Here is a 22,453-nt window from a genome sequence, read left to right as displayed (position 1 = left end):
GCTCTGTCTGGCACCAGGGTGCAAAATATAATCTTGGAAATGATTTATTACCTGACTCGGTGGATCAGTGGCTTCGGGTAGGGGGCCAAACTAAACCTGCCTGCCGATGACAGGCCCACAGAAGCGTAAAATCTTTCATATATTCTGCACAGTATTTGCTACTGGACTTTTTTGTTTTGTTTTTTGTTTTTGTTTAAAAGACCGACTTCAATTTCAATGTATGCTGTCGTAATACATGAGGATTTTCTTGTTATTTGTTAATATACCTATTGCCAATTGCAGCAAAAGTTGTCCACGGGTAAAGCTTAAATGTACATGCAAAGTAAAAGCGGTTCAACCTTACTCAATCCATCTTGATGTCGATCAATCAATTTATTTACAGTGCAAAATCCCCACGCAACATAACATGGTCCCACTCCACTTTACAATTACAAACAATACAAAGGCCAGAACATACAATATGTTTGTTCGAGTAAAAAAATTCGATTAAGAAGTTGTTCAAATTAAAAAGACAACTGCATTAATACATCAGTGTTCAAGAAATTCTAAAATTACATGCAATTATGGTATTAAATGTATGTAGACCAAAAAAGAAAGTAGAGGACAGGTGCTCGCAACCCACTGCCCCATTGCCATAATTTATATTTGATCTTAAATTAATGTTGAAACTTTGCAAATACTATGGCATTTGACATCCATTTTCATTTGTTTTGCTTTTTTTTAATTGATTTTTAGAACTTGTTTATTTACATCATAACCGAAGTCAACTATTCAATGACATTCTTAATTAGTAAACAACATTTTATAGAATTTATTGAATTGATTTTTGACTTAAATTGGTGTTTGAAGGACAGAGCTAGAATGAATATTACCTCGTGGACATAAAAATGTAAAATAAGGGAGTGTTATGTCAAGATAAGTGTTAATATAAGAATTACAATTGGACTTGTATTGATCCTTATGCTTTTATTATACATTACCAATTTGGAACCTCCTCTCTAAACAGTTGTTAAATAGTGTATTATAATAATGTACCTAATATTACCTATACCTAATATTGATAATGGGCTGTTGTACTTAATAATCTCATTAATGTAGTTATTATAACGGATTAAAGCAAACATATTGTACCCTGATGTGTTTACACACTTATTATATCAATTTCTGGCTCACAGGTGTTTTTTATAAGATGGAAGGGAGACATCTAGTGGTATGATGTAGTTACTGATTGTTACATTTCCTTACTTAAAAAAAAAGAAATGGCAGTCCTTCTTTCTATAATCAGTAGAATTCACCTACCAGTTTGGTTCATCACATCATATGGTAACTTCTTCAATTCCTATAAAAGCAGCATCAGGATTATTTGACATAAAAAAAGAAAAAAAAAAAGAAATGGAGGAAAGAGACCTCTGGTATTTATTAACAAGTTCACAAGTGATTTTTATTTATGCAAGCAAATTTGATCATACAGGTCAAATAAGCCACTTTAAGCTGTTGGCACATGAATGTACAAAACATATTTGATTTAAAGCCTGCTACTAAGCATCCGTAGTGAAAGTACAAAAGACTAATACGAGGAGAAAGCTGAGAGCATTTTTTTTTTTTTTTTTCGATCATTACAGAGTAAGCAATGTTGGTACAAGTATTAGCATTAAGACATGGTTGAAAGCTCATCACAAACTAAATGGACACAACTCAAAGACTACAGTCTCTAATATCAGTAGCATAACGCGGTAAGCATGGGAGATTCAGTACTGCACATATAAACAAAGGGTTGATCCAGCAAGACAGTCAAAAGTGTAAAAAATAAAAGAAGTGAAATAAAGTAACTTTTGAGTCAATAAGACTATATTAATGCATGTCCATGCCACGAAAAACATCTAAATTCACAGTCTTTACTAACAGTACAGTTATCCAACTTGGAGTTGAACACCAATGCGCTTACATCTAGAGAGAGAGAGAGAGAGAGAGAGAGAGAGAGAGAGAGAGAGAGAGAGAGAGAGAGAGAGAGCACAGAAATGGTCAAATAAGTGCATGAAACTAGCTCTGAGAAATACTGACCAAAAAAAAAAACAAAAAAAAAAATTCATTTGCCAAGCAATGAACTGACAGGCTGCCTCTGTAGTCGTATGGCATCGGGAATGTGTAGGCAATATGAACAACATTACTGCGACACACACTTTTCTCACATCTGATAATGCCACCAAGGAATGCCAACACAAAACCGACTTCTTTTCGGTCAGGCCTTCTTTTCGGTCAGGACGGATCGATGCAGGTTTGGGACTGATTTCCTCTTATTCTCGCGTGAATTGTCCTTAAATGTCAGTGCTTAACATATAGGTATGCTTTGATATATCGGTATATACAGTGCAGAGTTCTGCAACAAAAAACAACAGGAGTTTAGTATTTATAAAGTTCAACTTTTATGAAATTAAAAAAAGGGATTATGAGTTTGCATGTGCTTCAGTGGCTTGTGATTCAAAGACAATGGAATAATTCAAAGTCCTAAAATACATTTTTAAAGGGAAAGATTATCATATAATAACCCACAATTTATCTTTAATTGTCCAATCCCATCTCTGAAATCTATCAAAGTCTGTGTTTCCTGTCTAACAGGCTTGGCACATCTAGCTAAATATTGGTTTTTAATCTGATTTGGTATTCATCATATTCAAATAGAAAAACAGATTGAATCGCTTTCACGTTAAAGTGGTTCTAATCCCTGGGAATACTGGTATGGCAAAGGCTCATGATGCTTCATAGTTTGTGTTGTGAGATTTAAAATATTTTCAAAACTAACCACCCACTCACATACAGTACATAGTTCTTGACACATGAAATTTCCCAGACACGCGACATGAGAAATGTGCTTGAAAACCCTTCGAAGCCCCCGTTGACCCCCTCAGAATCAGCAAAAAACAAAATAAATTATGCATGAGAGCAAAATGACACTTAGTATCAAATTAAATGTAACAAAAATAAAACAATTATACACAAATTATATGAAGTAAAAAAAAAAAAAAAAAAAAAAAAAAAATACTACTGCTGCTTCTGATTCTACAAACTACACTAAAACTACTAATCAGCACTAAACAACTCTTATTCAAGAATAATACGACTGCCATAATGATAATCATAACACCATCCATGAGAGAGGTAAAGGGGCTTTTTTTTTTCTTTTTTTTTTTCATTTTTCTTTTTCATCTGAAATGCTGTTTGTGACTGACGAGGTTTGTGTGACACACGCCCCCCCCCCCAACCCCTCCCAGACCACATTGTCATATGACGCACCAGTGACATCAGCAGTGGCGAGGACCCTATGGCGCCACCCCCACCCCCCCACCACCACCACCCCCCCTCGGGAGGGGATGGTTAGAGAGAGACAGATAGAAACTAGGAAGAGAGGGAGGGGGTTGGTTTTTTTTTTTTTTTTTTTGGGGGGGGGGGGGGGAACCGGAGAGGCCGGAGTGGCAGGGCCAGGCCTCCCGCTGGGCTTTATGTGTAGGCGTTGAGACGTTCCTTGGAGCGAGTGGAGTGGATGTCGTGGAGCTCCTGCTCCTCCTTCGACTTGATGTCCTCGTACTTCTGCATCCGGCAGGCGTCCTTCACGTAGGCCCAGTTGGCAGACAGGACCATCAAGTAGTGGATCTGTGGGACGATAATATAAAAAAAAAAAAAGCCCATGAAAGTCACGTGGCCGTGAAACCACGGCATAGAAATGGGCATTTTATCATGTACACGCTGCTATTGATTTGTCAGTTGTATTAGTCCCATGATGTTGTTTATAACGCAGTGAAGTTTGTGTGGACCGAGCCTTTAAAATTACAAACGACGTTTCTTCGAAGATCCGGCAGGTGGCAGCATAACGCCAAGCGCCGGTCTTCGGCTTGCGTTGCCATGGCAGCAAAGGTTATAAATGAAGTATTGTGTTTTAATGACTGAGGTTGCAACACAGCCTCCCTTTTCACAAGGGCTGACATTTTTAATAGCCTCACTGCTCCTCGGCCGCGATATATACGCAGAAAGAACAAGGAGGCGACTGAGAAAGAAAAAAAAAAAAATGCACAACGTGCACAATTTGCACCATCATCTCTTGACTCGCAAACCCACCACTCTCTGTTTTCTCAGAAAATGGCTCCTCGCAAATTACCGAGTGATGTTTGCAACAATCTCCTCGCCTTTCTTCTCCCTGTTTCCATGACAACGGCATGACATCGCCTGGCGCCTCCGAAAGAGGGAGGGAGACAAAACCCTGTCTTCTTCACTGCGCCAAAAAATAAAAAAATGCCCTCTCTCCTATCTCCGGCTATTCTCTCTCACAACCGAATGCACCTAGTTCCCCCACACGTACAGTATTTATTCTCATTTGCGAAAAATAAAATAATAAAATAATAATAATCTTACTGCTGCAGATTCTTTCCTTTCCTTTTATTATTTTTTTTTTCAAACAAGCTTTTTTTTGTCTTTTTTTTTTTGATGGAGGAAATGGGACACTGCATTATTATTATTTTTTTTAAATTGATTGATTTATTTATTATTTTTTATTATTATTATTATTATTTATTTTTTTAATTATTATTATTATTATTTTTTTTAACATTTCAAAATGTTTAGTTTGAAGAGGCTCTGAGGTGTCCATCGGGTGATGGGCTCACCATAGCGATGACGGCAGCTCCTGCTCCAGCGAGGGCGCAGATGAACAGGTGGAACGTCATGTCCAGCTGCATCAAAACAAATAACAGCACATATTAGCCTGCAGGAATCACTGCACATCTTTTAACAATCACAAAAAACAACAACCCGGAAATACAGAGTAAACACTTAGTACACTCTATATATATATATATATATATGGAAATGATTAGGAACAGCTATAAATAGCAGTTAATTTAATATCTGTGAAACAAGTGTCAATTATTTGCTGTCATTCACGTTCAAAAATACTGTTGATGTCTCGGTTTGGAGTCGGAGGTTCTTTGTCAAACTTTTCCAAATATTAGAAGAAAGAATTGGAATAAAACTTCACCGCTGCAAAGCCTTGACGCACCGAAGGCGAATCTTTTCTCTTTGCACTTAATTTGCACGTCGATAAAAACTTTTTTTCCCCAACTTTTGTTTTCTTAAGTACTTTCACACAATGTGAGTATTACGTGCCAAAAAAAAAAAAAAGCAGCGTACAGTTTTCTGGAAAGGAGCTCGATTTCTCTGAGCTTTCGCGCAGCGGATAAAGGCATCGGACTTCGCGTCACAATGACGGTGGCGAACCTGTTGATTATTTTCGTCTCGAGACATCTGGTGTCGTATGAAAAAAAAAAAAAAACTTTTACAAAGACGATGATCTCAAAGACAAAATGTGGGACACCATCAGCAAACAACCAGGCTGTCAGGATAGTGGGAAGTTTACGGAGTTTGACTTTGGATGTAGTAGAGTTTGGGAGTAAGCGGGCCGACATCTTTCGTCACTGGACGATGTTGAATCTATATATGTTTTTTCAGAAGAACGAGCTCGTGCGAATCTGTCCTCGCGTACTGCAAATGTCGCAAATTGGCACCGCTGCTGATGTGAGAAATAAAACCGACAGTTAAGGGATGTGAGAGATTTGATCTGTTCTTTTTCTATAGGTCCCACTTGTTTATTTTGCCCGCGTGACGCAGAGTCATGTTTTAAGGTGCCTTTTCACTTCGGCATGTATTACCGGTCCACGAGACCACTCTACACGCATGTGTTAATGTCAATTACCGCCCTGTGTTTATTCACGCTTGCAAGGTGGCAAGCAAGCAAACGGATCATTTATAGCAATCTGGTGCATCTGTAGGCTTCTGCTGCGTTCATTCGAATGGCTATACCTCGAGAGATGATTCATGTGCACCTAGGCAAGGATTTCATTCTTGAAATAATGTGTGTGTGTGTGTGTGTGTGTGTGTGTGTGTGTGTGTGTGTGTGTGTGTGTGTGTGTGTGTGTGTGTGTGTGTGTGTGTGTGTGTGGTGTATTGATTAAGGATTTGGCTGAAGTTAGAAACCCATCAACAATTCATTTTCAGACCTCACAAACATAATACATATCTGTCGTCCGTAGTGAATATTCGCATTGTCTGATACCCCCCCCCCCCCCCAAAAAAAAAAAAAAAAACTTTTACCATACCTCATTAGATTCGCACATCTTGTAGAACTTCTCTGATCCAGCACACACAGTTTTGGCCTCATTGATTGGCACGATACCTGAAATAAGTTGGCACATTTATAAAACGTGTGTAAATACAAGTTTGGACTGATATGCAATATTATTATTATTATTATTATTATTATTATTAAAACAAAGAAAAGTAGAAAAAAAAATGGCAACATATCATTGTAATACAGTTTTACTACACGTAGTCACACGGGCGACACACGGGTCTATAATGTCACCGTGACGACACAAACGGTAGTTGACACAGTGGCAGTATTATTGGCTGTCGGTGTCTAATGGACTGAAAGAGGTGGCGCTAATTGAAAATTATGAGCCAGGCATGTATGCTGCTGATATGATGGACCTTAATTCTAGCTTAGCATATTGTTATTCTGGATCATTAAAGTCATCTGAGAAAGAACCTCTCGGTTGAATGTATTGTAAATTTTAAAACTTGTGTTTTCACAAATTAATTTCCTCACACGCGTAAATTAAGTGTGAAATTTATCAGAGGTGATTCGATTCCTGCAGAGTCTTGAGATGCACTCGGCTATATGCCAAAATCTAATTTTATACACACACCCTGAAAGAGTTGCACTATCCATTCAAGAGATTTTTACCGAAACAAACGGGTGGAAAGATCAACACAAAATTAAAGGTTCCATATTTTACACTTTTTCTGTGTTTGATTTGCAGTCTTCACATCCATAAGAATTTTCATTTGTGTAGTTTTAAATATCAGAAACCACCGCAGTGTAGTGTTACATCTCCTCGTAAAGCTTGTCTGTTTTATGTGCGTGTCTTTAAGGCGCATTGATATCGATGACCCTCTGATTGGCTGTCTCTTTTCTGAGCGACGTACGTCGAGACCAATCACAGGTTTTCTTTGGTTTTGTAGCTCTGCGATGAAACGACCGCTCAGTGTTTTTCTTCCGCGTAAAAGGTCGGACATTGGCTCGTGTTGTGACGTCACAAACTTACGGAAGTCCCAACGGCGCAGTTGCTGAGTACACGCTGTTGCGGATTTCTCTGTGGACCGAGCGTTTTTACACTTTTATTACAGTTTTTGATATAGAACCAAGACCTGCTTTATAGTTAAACATGAAATGGGAATCTAAGTTTAAACAACACTTGACCTTTTTAAAGAAGCATTTTAGGTAGCCTAGGCATAGATGTGAGCAGACTGTTCAGCTGCCACAGAGATCTGAGCAGCAGGCAAAACAGATGGATGAAGAAATGGAGACTATCCATCCTCACCATACTGGCGTGGGTCCAGGCAGAGTGTTGCCCCCTCCAGCACAGTCGTATTTTGGCAAATATTCCAGATGTTGAAATATATGAAGACTGGGAGGGAGGTAAAAGCGGTCACTCCGAGCCAAGCCAGCATGAAGATGTATGTCAGCATGATGAACTGAAAGAAGAACAGAGGGCAGCAGATCATTTAGGCAGCGTGTCAGATAACAGTTTTAAAGCAACGTGTGTAAGATTAAATTTGAGGATTACAAATTAGATTCATGTTTTCTGTATCCTGACGCAGCTCTAGTTCTTTTTTGTTTTGTTTTGTTCCAGGGCATTGTGGAAGGACACAATTGTCTTGAAAAAATGCGATCTGACTGGTATGAACCTGTTAACCTTCAGGTTACATGGTGCTCCATAGCCCCGCCAACCCCCTCCCCATTCCTGCCAACTACTCTTATTTTGTTTTTGAACCTTTCCTTGACCACACATACCAAAACATATCTTGTTTCCTTTTTTTTTTTTTTTTCCCCCTGTGGAGTTTTCACATTTTCATAGCAATTAAATCCCAGAGATCATCATGTCAGGATTGGTGCAGGCTATGCGATATGAGAGAGCTCCTAATTATTTTATTTTTGTTGATAGGATTATTTCAACAGACCATTTTTTTTGCAGAGCAGTTCAGTTGTGACACAAATTGCCATTAAGATTTTACTCTTTATGATGATCTACATAAACGGACGCAATTTAACAAATCATAATGCGCGGAAGCCTTACGCTGTGTTTTGCTGGGTGTTTGTCAAACCGAATCTGTTCCTATATGCACATATAATATTAACTTGTAAACAAAGTTAGTTAAAGTACTTATCAATCATATTTGATATAGAAGCCTCGGTATTTCGTTGGCTCGGTATTATCAGACCTAGATTCACTGTGCATAAATAGGGTCTGGCGACTCTTCATTGGTGATTGTTTCCAGACGTGAAGTTCATTTTGAAACTATTGGAGCAGCCTTTAAACAATCAGCATCGACCACTCCATGATGTATGTTGTGTGACAAAACTCACCAAGCTGTAAACAACAGAGACCCTTCCCCATTTTGACAAGAAAGCAATGCCACGTCGGTAAATGACATTTCTTTTTCTTTTTGATTTTAGGCATTGTTCTTGCTCTGGCTTCAATTCCTCAATATTTGTCTGTTTTTTTAATTTTTTTTTTTTTTATCTAGTTCTAACACCTTAAACACTATTACACTGCCACCCCCACTGCTGGCTGACTGGTGCGTCTTCAGAGAGACAACCTCCGCGTGAACAGGGTTTCAAGACTATAATCGCGGTAAAAAGTAAACTTCTGAGCGATTGGCACGTGGAACCGAGCTAGTATTTTTGCCCTGCTTTCTTTCAAATTCCAACAAAGAAAGTAGAGCTGAATACAGCCTGAGACCTGCTCAAAAGTCCACTACTGAAACCCTCGCCCACTCAACCTTCAAGGGGAACTCCATGGAAAATGACCTGACATTTAGACTGTGATTACCAAGTGACTCCTGAAAAATGCAGCAGCAGGGGGACGCTGGTAGACGGTAGGAGATATGAAAATTCTCCGGGACAGGTAGGTATAACCAAACCAAAGTCTAAGCGGCAATTTAGTGTTCATATGGAGTAAATGGGGGGAGGCGGGGGGGGGGGGGGACCCCTACCCAAGCGCTGACACAGCGTCCGCAGGTGGTGATCTTGAAATCTCCGTACAGGTCTTTAATGGCTCCGCTGGTGAAGAATCCCTCCACCATCAGCAGGATGCCGTAGACGAAGAAAGCCGAAGCAATGCCGTAGATCACATACTTGATAATGTCAATCCTGGAGAATGAATAGAAATCCACTGAAAAACACCCACAACAACAGGAAGTTTCACTTTGTTCTTGAAATATTTTCAAGCCTTTAAGGTGAGGTAGGAATGCAAAAAAAAAAAAAAAAAAACACACAGGAAAAAGATATGTTATCGTGGGTCAAGTTAAGTTATTCTTTAACGTTGCAAGCGATAATAATTAATGCGGTGTGCAATTAAAAAAGTTCCAAGGCTGTTTCTGTTGCGCACGGTGATGCACATGAAGCACGGGCAGCGAAGCCATAAGTAAATGCTCCAAGTTACGTCACTTGATCCAACATCAGCACCTTTGTTGAATGTGCGGTTGGGACCGCTGGTACCTGCGCATTTGTAATTTTACCATGGACCTGAAACTTGAACGGAGAGCGCACATACATTTTTGTTTCAATGTCTGGAAATGGGCAACGGAGACTTCTTTAAATGCCTCAGAAAGCCTACGGCAACGACGGCATTCGCATTTCGAGGGGCAGAGCATCGCTATCCGAGACCAAAGGAGAAATATCGGGTCAGGAGTGCAACCAAGAGCATGCTAATGGTTTTCTTTGACATTTGTGGAGTTGTGTAACGTGAATTCGCCCCTTAAGGTTAAACCGTCAACGCGGAGTTCTTCTGTGACGTTCTGTGGCATTTGGAGGGAAAACGACCTGAACTGAGGCCCGATGGCACTTGTGTTCTTCGAGTTTCTCGCCCACAACAACGTCATTCTTGCTCTTCTCCTCACCTACTTGCCGGATTCGGCTCCCTGTAACTTCCTTTTTGTTCCCCCGAAATAAGGTTCAAGCTGAAGGGGCGCCGTTTTTGACGCTGTGGAGTCACAGATGGTGTTTGACACGCTTACAAAACAGGGTTTCCAGGTGGCGTTCCAAACGTGGCAGGGTTGCTTGGCGCGGCACATCACTGCACAAGGAGACTAATTTAAAGGTGGCCAGATTTACATCAGGTACGGTTTTCGGTTGTTAATAGACGCTCTCGGAACCTTTTGATTGCACCTTCTTTTAAGTTTCCCCCCACCCCCCCCTCATAAAAGGTTTACGAGTGTTTTCTTGAACAACTAATCCACTCTTAAAGCCAGTCTGAACCTTTCCTACTCACATGGTGAAGACATCCAGTGCATCCACAGGGCTCCTCACCACCTCAAAGTAGTTCTGGAGGATGGTGACGGTGCCGGACAGGGCTTCGTGTCCGCAGCCGCAGAACAGGGCCACGCCCGCGTACAGCAAGATGGTGGCTATGAGGGACGGGTATGGAATTCCACCCAGGCATTTGATGCAGCACTCAAGGCATCCTGAAGGCACAAAAGACATCAATACAACAGTCAGCACAGACGGTGAAACTTCTCAAAGTAAAATCGAGCGGACATTTCTGTTTTGGCATGCGATGATGACATGAGAGAAAGACAGGATTCTCTCGACTTTGCTGAATTTTAAATTATTCAGCTAAACGTTGCCTCTGGGCAAATGCATTTGCATGCTGTACACTGTACTTCCATTAACTTTTTTTTGAGAACCTCCAACATTCAAACCGCAGCTGGGGGCGAGAGGGGGAGGGGGGAGGGGCAGGTTCGCACGCATGGTGGGACAAAACACAACAACTTGAGTATGCTGGACTGCAGCACTGTTCCCCTTGATAAATGGGCGACTGACTTCTTTATTAAGTGTCAGAGTACCCAAACTCATAAAGGGGGGAGGGGGGTATTTAATGTCCACTTCCACTTCCTCCATGCAGTTATGTGGCATCACATTCTCCCCGTAGCTTGGATTCATGCGCTGTATTTGTTCTGTCAGTTTGTTCAGCCCTACAGAGGATGCTGACATTTATGTTCAGCCTGAAAAAAAAAACTCAGCCTGAGCTTTACATAGTGATCCTGACCTTTAACCCCATTCCTCCTTGCCCAGCTTCCTGTCCCAAGGGGCCCTTAAGGCGACTAATCACTGCTTGACTTCCAAACTGCAATACCCTGTCGCGTAGATTGCCCACAGAGCAGCTGAGTCTGTAAATAGAAGTGTATGCGAGTGTGTCTGTATGAATTGCTTAGATTTATAAGTCTGCATCTTTTTGTGTGTGTGTGTGTGTGTGTGTGTGTGTGTGTGTGTGTGTGTGTGTGTGTGTGTGTGTGTGTGTGTGTGTGTGTGTGTGTGTGTGTGTGTGTGTGTGTGTGTGTGTGTGTGTGTTTTGGACCACTGAGTTAGTAATTTCTCAGAGTAACAACGACAAGAAATGGAGTTTATTTCCTTTGTTAGCGCAGAACAAATCCGGTCTTGCAAATCACTGCAGTATACAGCCCACACAAGACAGCGAGCAGCCTGTTCTTAATCAGTTGGTGAAGGTGTAATCTGAAGGTGTAATAAAATGGAGTTGCGTTCTATTTCAGCGCTCATAAAAAAAAAAAAAAAAAAAAAGAAAAGTTCCTTATGATCAGTTACAAGATAATCATGATTAAATGCATCTGCGCCGTCGCTGTTGTCCTCATTCAGAAAAGAGACTCCGTGACTCTTCGGTTCGTTTTCATTGTCGGTTGTAGAGCTGATAAAAAAAAAGATTTCCGGTTGTTTCCACCTCCATTCTTTCATGGTTATCTCGTTGCTTTCGCTCGTGTTACAGAGCAGGACTCAGAGCAACGTCCCTCCTCCTCCTCCTCCTCCTCCTCTTCCCCCCCCCCTGCTCCTCAACTCCCTGCTTCTGACTCTGATCCAGACCTGAGCTGAATACCAAGTAGCTGGTCCGCCTGCTGGGCTGCGCCGAGCTCTCAGACGCTCGGTGCAGCTCCGACCCTCGCCCAGGCTTGCCTAGATTATCTGCATTCTCGCTGATGTAATCCAGTGCTGCTTTATTTTCTAACCTCTATTGTACAGTAAAAAAAAAAAAAAAAAAAAAGTGAGAATGTACACTGTCTCCCAATAACCTGTGCGGCTTTTGGCGCTTCGATCGACCCATGTCGGCTACAGTTATGAAAAAGAAGAAAAAAAAATTTTTAAAAAAAATCGATGACTCAGTTGAAATAGATAAGAGCTCGGCTTTTCATGCTTGTCGATGTGCTGCTGTCGCCTGATTTTAGCCTCTGTTTGCTCTCCAGTCTATGATTTAAAGAGGAGGTACGTGACTGAACTGAACGGTTTCCAGATTACGCAGGATTTCACTCTTCACTGTCAAACTCCAGAGATTCCCCCCCTCCATTGAAATCGAGCGGTGGGACGCTGAGGTCGTCTGTCTGCGACGTTCCTTCGACACCACTTCCTTGGTATTCCCCCCCCCCCCTGGGCGCACCTGAGAGGAAACATCGAATTCAGGAAACACCTCACCTTTTGGTGCCTTTTAGGCGATCAGGTACTCGCGGTGCCGCCTGACAACCTCTCCCAGGTGGTTTTCACGCCAATTCACACCTCAGTCCATGTGAATCTCGACAACCTGCCGTCGGTTTAAATGGCTCGGACTCCGTATCTGCCACCAAAACTGACGCTGCCTCTGACATAAGAGGTAAAACAACTGAAATTCTACTATTTTTGTTTTGTTTTGTTCAAATGGATTGTGCAGTTTTTTTTTCCCGTCACAAGTTAAAACGGAAAGAACAATCTCCCTATTAAGAAGATTTATGTCAGACAAGGCATTGCGATGTTCTCTTATCATCAATTGTGATGTCTCCACTTACCCTCAACTTGAGTCCTCGGCCAAGTTTTTTTTTTTTTTTTTCCCCCTCCATTTTTCTGTTACGGCTCCCATGGAAAGGATGTGAATTGAGTGCTTTTAATCAAAGGTCGATTTATATACATTGCGTGCAATTAACATCATGGTTTAGGCGCATAAATAACTGCCTTTCCTCATAATGCAATATCTGCTGCGGATACAAAGTATTTTCACCTGTTGAAGCTATGATGTTTTGGATATTAGAATCGACTGTTGTTTTTACCACAGGATGTGTTTTTTTTGTTGTTGTTTTTTTTGCCACTTATGCATGGACGTTTTTCCAGTGAAAGGGCGGGGCTCTGACATAAAACTGCAGCTTAGTCAGCAAAAACAAAGAAGAAAGAAGCAGGCGCAAGTTTTGCTGGACTGCGAGGCGACACCAGACAAGGTGCTGCATTGGCCAATAAACTCCATGCGAGCACTATTTTCTGGTTACTTTGCAATATGAACTTCCTGTTTTTACTGTTCACCTTTCCGAAGAAGAAAAAAAAAAATGGTACAATAAATGCTACGAGATCATTTTTTTTTTTAGAAGATCATAAACCAATGTCTTGTGTTTCGATGTCATGGAATTGTTGCTTAAACAGGACTTCTTAGATGGTATTATTCACCTACTCAACTCCACCGCCACCAAAATTCAGCTCTCCTTTTGTTTTTGTTTTGAATGCCCTCCAAGACAGAAAGTGATTCTGTCACAGTCTATTCCCTCAGACTCATTATCTGGAGTTGCCTTATCGTCTCAGGACGCAGGCGGTGACAGGATTTATTGATGCGGTGGTGTTTGCTGAGGAGATAAAAGTGAGAGAGAGCGAGAGAGGCCGGTCGCGTTTATCCTCCGTGCTCTGGGTCAGTGTGCCTGTTTAAGCCAGTCGTCTAAAGTACACACCGAAAAAAGACAAACATTTAGAGCACTTTCGCACTTCAGGAAAAAAAAAACAAGAAAAAAAAACAAAAAACACACAATTCATCCTTGTACGCCTAACCAAGAACTTCCGGAAGCCACCTGAGGTTAAAGCTGTTATCTTTTTTTTTTTTGTATATCTTGTTTGAGCGAATTCCTGCCGTCTTTTCTTTTAACCCCCCCGCCCCCCCCATCTCTTCCCCCCGCTGAGACGCGCTGGTGCGTTTTGGTGCCGTAGCTGCGTGGAGCCGCCGCTTAACACGCAAGCGAGACGAGCGCCGGTATGAATGATTCATGCCGTGGCCTCAATCAAGGTTTATCACCGTTGCATTATTTACATTTCTGCACACAGATTCAAAACCAGCCGCAGTCGAACTCTCGCCGCTCGTCGTTTTACATTTTACCCGTCACGCAACGGCGCCGATCGAATCAGCATTTAAGGTGTCGTATCTACTTCAGATAACAGAGCTGTCCACTTGTTTGCATTATTACCGTCCGTGAGCTACAAAAAAAAAAAAAAAAAAAAAAAAAAAAAAAAAACCTACGTCTACGTGACTTGACTGAAAGGAAGTGTTGTTTCCATGGAAACCGCTGGAGATGAAGTTACCGGGTCGGATGAGAGTATTAGTGAGTGTCTGTAACAAGAGTGATGTTTTATTTGATTGTCTGCTCTTCATTTTGCGGAAGGGAATCTCCCAGTAATGAGTGGCGTGTTGAAGGGACGGATTAAGTGAACACGTCAGATGCAGATGACTAATTTACAGTAGGATTTTTTTTATCAGAGCACCATTGAGAGCTTACAGTAACATCTTCTCTTCATTTGGCCGTTCCTGTCCGTCACCCGGCGTTTCTTCAACAACAACAACAACAACTGATTAGCTCCGATTCCTTTCCGTATTCCTGATATGATATCGCTGCATTCAGCCCAACGTCCTCTGACGCCTGCACGCGCTCTCTCGTTCCCTCTCTGTAACTCTTCATTGATCTTAACTGACTTCAAGATTGAGCCGGTGAAAGATGGCGAGCGGTGGTTGGTTGGTTGGTTGGTTGGTTGGTTGGTTGGTGTTGCGCCGCCTCTGAGAGCTTCCGGATACTTGATCCATAATTTAGAAGTGGCGCGTTGCAGCGGCGCACGAGCCGCTCGCATTCATGATTCACGCTTTCTGCTTAGGCCGACGTTACCCGCGATGAAAATAAAAGATCCTGCGCTTGATGAAAGGCTTGCAGGTATGTATGACTTGATCTTGCGTGGTGTCGTACTACTCGTCGTTTGAAGTACTAACTGACAGTCGAGTCGGGGATGTATTGCGACCCGGAGCTGTTTTTAATGGACCCGGAGCAGCAGTGACAAAGGATTTCTATGTTCATGTAGGTCAAACAGGAGGTGCTTTGGAGCTGCTTTGGTATTTGGATGTTGTGAGTTGTCGTTTTTATGGGCAGAATTTGTCCACTTAAATTGATATTTTTTTACTTTATCGTAATCTGGAAGCCACCCCCCCGAAAGCATTGGTGGGTTTTTGGAGCTTAAAAATCTTTCTTTTAAAAAAAAAAAAAATAAATAAATAAATTAAATAACGCACGCTTACATGTTAATGACGTGCACAGTATGTCGCCCCGACAGGGAAGAAAACACGAAGGGATTTTCTTCCCGCTGATCGTTAATTCAATAAACTTCACTCACCAAAATTGAAAATATGGCAACGCAAGGATTAATTTTATTCAATTTTGAACAAAGAGACATGGGATTTCAGAAGATTGGGGTTTTAAATATTTTATCCTGCACACAACAAAGCATGTCTTAAAAAAAAAAAAATAGTGAAGCCTACGTGACCCCAAACACCGCGGTCCAATCAACAGAAGGCGTCTCCCTAATACAAAGAGAAAGGATGACCCCCCTCCCACGGCCCCTCCCACCTCCCACTTCTCCTCCATCTGTCAGTGTCATATCCGACAGGCAAAAGGGACACGCACACACGGACGGACACACACGCACACGCACACACGCACGCACACACACACACACACACACACTTTGATTCTCAGAGAGCGAGTCAACTTTCACATGAGGGATGAGTTTATCTTTAAATAATGCTGAGAGCTAAATGACGTCCTTCAAAGACAACATGGTTCTCGGGGACAGATGGGGTCAGTTTATGATTGATTAGATCTCCTATTCACGGCGCTAATTAGTTACATCGTGATTATTTACATTTAAAATTACAGTATTAGAATATGAATCAACTATTTTCAATATGATGAAATTCCTCAGTTGCCTAATGCAAAGATTTGTATCTGGTTTTTTTGTTTTTTTTTCTCCACCAGACTGCAATAGGTCCAATCCTTCTCAATTTGTTCGCAAGATTTTTAGATCAACACGATATGAAATTGACTCGGACATATTTAAAAGTGAAAAAACATCACCAACTTAAGATTTGCTTGAATTAATTACAATTGTATTTCATTTACTGACACGTTTATTAAACTGCAAGCATCATTTTTTTCCAATGTTAATTCTTCAGCGCACCTCAATTCGAATGCGATTGTAACTGTCAGCATCGCTAATTACGCTGCTAAATGCAGAAAGCCACGTTGAAGGAAAAACTTCGTCGCCTCACAGTAATTTGTTGAAGCCTTAACTGAGCGCTTAATTGCGTATTTGCGACAAAAGACAAATGAGCAAAATCACCTTAATCCTTTTTTCCACAATCATTTGGGTAAATACATCGGAACCAAATGAAACAGGAAGGCAATATTTACACTTGTATCATATGGGCTGTAAACACCTGCCTTCCCAGGAGAACAATAATCTGCTTTATCTATTTTCGACAGATTGGAGTTTATGTCCAAAAAGAAAAAATCAAAAAAAAAATCGTCCCTTTAAAGTTAGGAACACACTGACGTCAAAGCCAATAGAGCTACCTGATACTTCCCTTCTTGTCCTTCCAATTCTTCATCTTTAAATATAGATGACTTTCTGATATTAAAGACATTTTATCCTCCTCCTATTCAAATACAGGAGCCCCGGCGTCAGCCGAGTAAGTCGTGAAAATAATATTGGCCACATTTCAAACACTTTCTTTTTTAGAGACGATTCTGGCTCCCGATGATTGTCTTTGTTGGTGCGTCCCCAATTAAAATGGATCAATTCTTTTTGAAGTCATATATGAACATGAGGCTTTGCTTCTGCTGCGGCTTTAGCCTCGGAGAAAATAAATGCGACGCGGTACTGGAGGAGGAAAATTAACAAAATTCATTAAAGAAGACGGGAAAAAGAGGAGGATAATCTAATTTTATGTCTGGCGCGCTTTGACTTCGCTCACACAGCGAGATATCCAATAAGACCGTCATTTTAGTGCACATTATTAGTTCCTTGTTAGCGGAGGAGTTTTGCAATGAGGGTGGGGTGGCAGTGAGCCCGGCCAGAGAGAGAGGGAGGGAGGGAGGGAGGGAGGGAGGGAGAGAGGGAGAGGGGGGGGGGATCTCAGTGGGGGGATGGTGAGTCTGTGTCAGTCTGAGGGTAATGGGCTCATATGTGTCTTCTTTCCTTGTTCCTTTTAATGCAACCCCCCCCCCCACCCTCCTTTGCCTTCCCCTGTAGCGAGCAGGTTTTTTTTCAGCTCCTGCATGCAAACCCCCCCCCCCCCCCCTCCGCCAACTCCACTCAACCCCTCCCTCCACACGTCTCCTCTGCGCATGTTTAATCAACCAGTATGGTTGCCATGTCAACCGCAGCGCAAAAAAAAAAATCTGAGAATAGACCGGGTACTTCGAAGCCGTGACCCACTTACTGTATGTCAACAAATTCAGTGGGACAATAGTGAATGAGAGACATTATACACACACACACACACACACACACACACACACACACACACACACACACACACACACACACACACACACACACACACACACACACAACACAGCGCCTCCGGGCCAAAAACCCAAAAAAAGGACGTTACAGGGCCAGGTCCGAAAGCTCATCCGCTGATTTCCTCCCTTTTCCTTTTATCGCAGAGAAAGTGACTGCAGAGGACGGACTTGTCTTTCGTCTCTGCCACTATCACTCCAGGAACTGAGGGTTCACGGAAACTCGGCAGAAACGACGGGAGGTCGGGGAGGGGGGGGGGGGTGTTTTGCTTTCCATTTCTGGAATTGAACCGTGTAGGTAATTCCTTCTTCCAGGGTGATGTGAGCTGACATGTTTTGATCGCCAACACCAGCCGGCGGCAGCCGAACACCAAAGAATGAAAGATTGGAGTCACAGTTCCCAAACAATAGATCGTAACCGTAGCCTTGTCTTATGCAATTGCACGTGACAGCCACCGGGGCGGTAGCCCTTTAATTTTTTTAATTGATTACAGTTTCCAAATACACTTTGAATACACTGGGAGAAAAAAAAAAACCAACGAAATATTGAATTTGACTTAATAACTTACTTGAAACGTAGTTAAATATAGTTCATTCTCTCTCGCTTTGAAATGAGGCTGAACAATTACGAAACTCTCCAGAGGCTTCGCCATTGTAAAACACTTTCAACATATTAATAGGTATGAAAATGATGGTCTACGTGTTAGAAAATAACCAAACCCGCTTCCATGTCGAATGACAGCATCGTGTTACGATACTAAAAAAGTCTTTATCGTCATTATATTTTTGATCACCTGTTAACCCATATCTAAAAAGCTACACTGAGGACTCGTTCCTCTGAGAACAATAATAAAAAAAATTAAAAAACAACCCTTCAGATGTTCTCCACTAATAGCCTGAACGAATGTCAGAGGAACAATTGGTGGAACTCCCTCGACTTCTTCTGGGCCGGGGGGGCGGGGGGGGGGGGGGCAGGTTAGGATGCAGAACAATGCGGATGAAGGGAGGGGAGGCGTAGAAACAGAAAGGGTTAGACGCCGTAGCACGACCGGAGCGGGACCAGAGCACCGACGCTGTGCTCGGAGTTGAGGCGACGATGTCACCGGAGCAGCGCCCGGGCCACCGCTGAGCACAAACTCGATTTCAGACCCGGCTAATTCAACCCTCTCGGGGTTTGCAGCTCTTTAAGGGTCAAATAACCAACACCGCCGGATGCTCTCGGACATCGAACGACGCGCTTTAAAGCATCTTCCGAAAAGATAACGGCTTGCAGCACATTCGAGGAAAGGTCAAACGCGGTCGTCTCGTGCCAAACTGACGAGCAAACCCTTGTATTCAAAGCGGGGGTTTTTGAACCTCCGGCGCAAATTTGACGTTTATTCCGAGAGCTGTAAATTCAAAGCGCGTGAGACTTTATAAACGATTCAACATGTCTTTTTGCATTTGCAAAAAAAAAAAAAAAGAAAAAGAAAAATCAATGGAGATGCTCAACGTGTGACCAACATGCCAAGCCGGTCGCCCGATCAAACCCATCAAACAGAAGGACAAGCGGGTTCCTCGCAGAGAAGATTCTTGGCTCGGAGAAACGCTAACAGGTGTGCCTTTCTACCGGCCCCCCCCCCCCCCCCGCCCCGACGGTTAACAACACCCGAGCGCCAGCTATCTCGAGTAACCGTCGGCCTCCGCGCGCCTGCTTTGCGGAACTTAAACCGCATTTCATCTCCGCGTTCACGCGAGCGGAAACCCCCCGCCCGTTGGACCGTCGGGCTCCCCGTGGCCGACGGGCCGCCGCGGTACGCTGAGTGCGCTCCTGCATTTGGCCCGCAGCTGAAGTGAGCGGGGGGGCGTAAATTTCATACGGCCGGTAGACGAATATATATATATATATATATATATATATATATATATATATATATATATATATATAAATATATATTTAGAATTCCTGCCGACCGCAATAAGACTGTACAATAACTCACCTCTGGCAAAATCCATCACACAACAATAACACTGTTGTCTGTGTTCTTGGTTGTTTGTATATAATATATATAGATATATATATATATATATACTGTACTGTACGTACTGTGCATTTTATATTTTATATTTTTACTGCTATTTTATTGCTTTCTATTATTCTATTATTATCTATTGGTTCCTGTATGCTGCTGTAGCAAAAAAAAAAAAAAATTCCCCTCGGGGATTAATAAAGTAACTACCTAACCTAACCTAACCTAACCTAACCTAACCTTTAGCCTGGAAATGAGCGGTGATTCTTACACCCGATTACAGGATTTTACAGAAAGATAGGCGCGAAGATGCACCAAGTTAGGTGACCAGGCCTTGCTCGTATATCTATATTAATTAGATTGTGTCACACTTGATCAAAGCAGTGAATCTCCCCCAAAAACTGGGAAGCTGTTGTTGTTGTTGTTTTTTTTTCAATCTGCTGATGTCACAAAATACTCAACCTTCCAAACCTAACAGCATTTTGTTGGGAGCGGTGGGTCGTATTGTTGTTGTTGTTGTTGTTGTTGTTTTTGTGGTTAAATAACAATATGATTTTGCCAGTTTAACCTTTCGAGTCTGGCTAGTATCTCAACTTTTAGGGTGACCCGGGTCAAAAACTTTGAACCGATTCCATCTTCGCTCGCCGGTTAAGTTTTTGTTGTTGTTGTTGTTGTTGTTTTTTAGCACATCCTGTAATAAACCATCCCGACAAACACCTCTCCGTATACATCCGCATCTCGTCGTTATTATGTCCATATTCGAAAACAAAAAAGCACGTAGGATGCCCGACACACATAACACATATATACACATAGTGTTTGTGTATATTTACAGTGTGCATCTAAAGCTGGGAATATTTTATCCCGACTCGATTTTCACCTGCTTGAGTTAGGAGCTCCTAGCTCTACATTCAAACCGTCAAAGTTTTAAACAGGTGACGCGGAAAAACAATTACGTCATCTGCAAAACAAACAAACAAACAAACAAACAAACAAAACAAAACAAAAAAAAATCTCCTGTATCTTTGAAACCGCTTGTGACGACCAACTGCGACTGCATTATAAAACAAAATGAACCGGCAGCTCTGGCTTTTCTATGATTTGATTTTTTTTTTTTTTTTTTTTTAGACGTTCATAAAAATAGCGAACCAATTATCCAAACGTGGACTCGCGAGGGGCGCGCAACGTGCAACGTGCACGAGGCCCGCGGCTGACAAGATTTGCTTTCTAACCGGAGGCGCCCGTGTACATGCGTGGTCGTGGCCACCAAGAGGTTTTCGGTCAAAATTGTCTCTCTCTCTCTCACAGTAAACTATTCCCGTGTTGGTGAAATGTCATCAAACAGGAGTGGGTGAGAAAGGGAGAGTGGGTAATGACTACAGTTGGCCAGTGCCATGGCAACAGTTTCAGCTCGCGTGTGCGCGCGTGTGCGTGCGCGCCTTGGTGGGGTAGAGGTGGTTCGTAAAGGGAGGAGACGCAGCAGGGGAGGAAAACACGAACATGTGTGAAGCCATGTCAGTCACACGAAGTGCGACCGAGAGGGAGGGAGGGAGGGAAGGAGGGAAGGAGGGAGAAACAAAAGGTGTCTCCTGCTCCCTAACAGCATCCTTGACCACCTTTTGTTCACGTGCAGGGTTTCTTTATGAATAATGCTGCAGTCCATTTATAAACAAAAACAAAACAAAACAAACCAACAAAAAAAAAGACACCCCTTTGCTTTCAGAGGGTCCCAAACCATCTACCGAATCACTCATGCAGAGATGAACCAAAATAAATAAATAAATAAAGTGGTGGTGGTGGGGGTGGGGGTGGGGGGGGGTATGAATTGCAATTCTACTTTTGCACAAAGCAAACACTGACCCCTCTTAAATGAACGGGAGGTTGTTGTTTTTTTTTTTGGGGGGGGGGGCAAAATAAAACCTGCTCCTGCATCAAATCCACAATGAAATGTCGCAAAGCCCCTGCTGCTGCTGCAAAACACAACGTCTGGCTGTCCGGGACACAAAGGAGCAGAACCTGAGCGCTGACGGATCAATCGAGTGTCGGATCGGATCTCGGTTTCGGATCTCGACGCTTCGCGTTTTCTGTCTCGCTCAGCCGTCACGACAAGCATTGAAAGCCTTCTCCTCAGCAAACAAAGGCGGCGGTCCTGCCCCCTTTTCGCCGGAGCGGGGTTCACACCCCTCCGACAAACCCAAAACAGCTCCACACACACACACACACACACACACACACATATATACACGGACGTGCACTTTTCAGCGGAGTGCTGATACTCAATGGACAAAGGAATTACCCCCCAAAACAGCTGCTCTCCTATTCAGGCAGGGAATGGCCAACATTTTGTGCGATTGTTTTTTGTTTTTTTTTCTGCCTCAGACGCCGCTGAGACAAAAAGCACATGTCAAATTTACTTTGAACACATCCAGCCAAAAAAAAAACAACAACAAAAAAACCCAACATGCTGACAAATACTTTCCTTACCTTTCTGGGTCTGCCCCTCATCCATGTCTTCTTCCATTCTGCTAACAATGTTGTTGTTTATTTTAGAGCAACTAGCGATATGAAACAAAACAAACAAACAAAACAACAACAAAAAAAGGGCCTGTTCTGGTTGCAGGTTAAAAAAAAAAAAAAAAGTATTTTAGGAGTAATCCGCAAAGGACCTTCCTCTTTCTTTCTTTCTCTCTCCCTCTCTCGCCTCA

General features: G+C 42.3%; 1 protein-coding gene across 1 annotated transcript in view; it reads right to left on the bottom strand.

Annotated features, from left to right (window-relative positions):
• Positions 1 to 1,393: 1,393 nt before the first annotated feature.
• Positions 1,394 to 22,453, bottom strand: part of gpm6aa (glycoprotein M6Aa) — a 21,250-nt gene continuing 190 nt past the window's right edge. The window contains exons 1-7 of the mRNA XM_069701717.1: positions 22,233 to 22,453; positions 10,380 to 10,572; positions 9,103 to 9,259; positions 7,428 to 7,581; positions 6,144 to 6,220; positions 4,656 to 4,721; positions 1,394 to 3,648 (exon numbers count right to left, since the gene is read on the bottom strand). The exon at positions 22,233 to 22,453 is cut by the window's right edge and continues 190 nt beyond it. Of these exons, the coding sequence (XP_069557818.1) occupies positions 3,496 to 3,648; positions 4,656 to 4,721; positions 6,144 to 6,220; positions 7,428 to 7,581; positions 9,103 to 9,259; positions 10,380 to 10,572; positions 22,233 to 22,269 (837 nt within the window). The 5' untranslated portion in view covers positions 22,270 to 22,453 and the 3' untranslated portion in view covers positions 1,394 to 3,495. The remainder of the gene's footprint in view (positions 3,649 to 4,655; positions 4,722 to 6,143; positions 6,221 to 7,427; positions 7,582 to 9,102; positions 9,260 to 10,379; positions 10,573 to 22,232) is intronic.

Source organism: Brachyistius frenatus, unplaced genomic scaffold (genome assembly GCF_029030835.1).
Source record: "Brachyistius frenatus isolate BFR_SWC_R1_liver_20210118 unplaced genomic scaffold, ASM2903083v1 Contig_38, whole genome shotgun sequence".
NCBI lineage: Eukaryota > Metazoa > Chordata > Actinopteri > Embiotocidae > Brachyistius > Brachyistius frenatus.
This window is presented reverse-complemented; position numbering and strand designations above follow the sequence as displayed.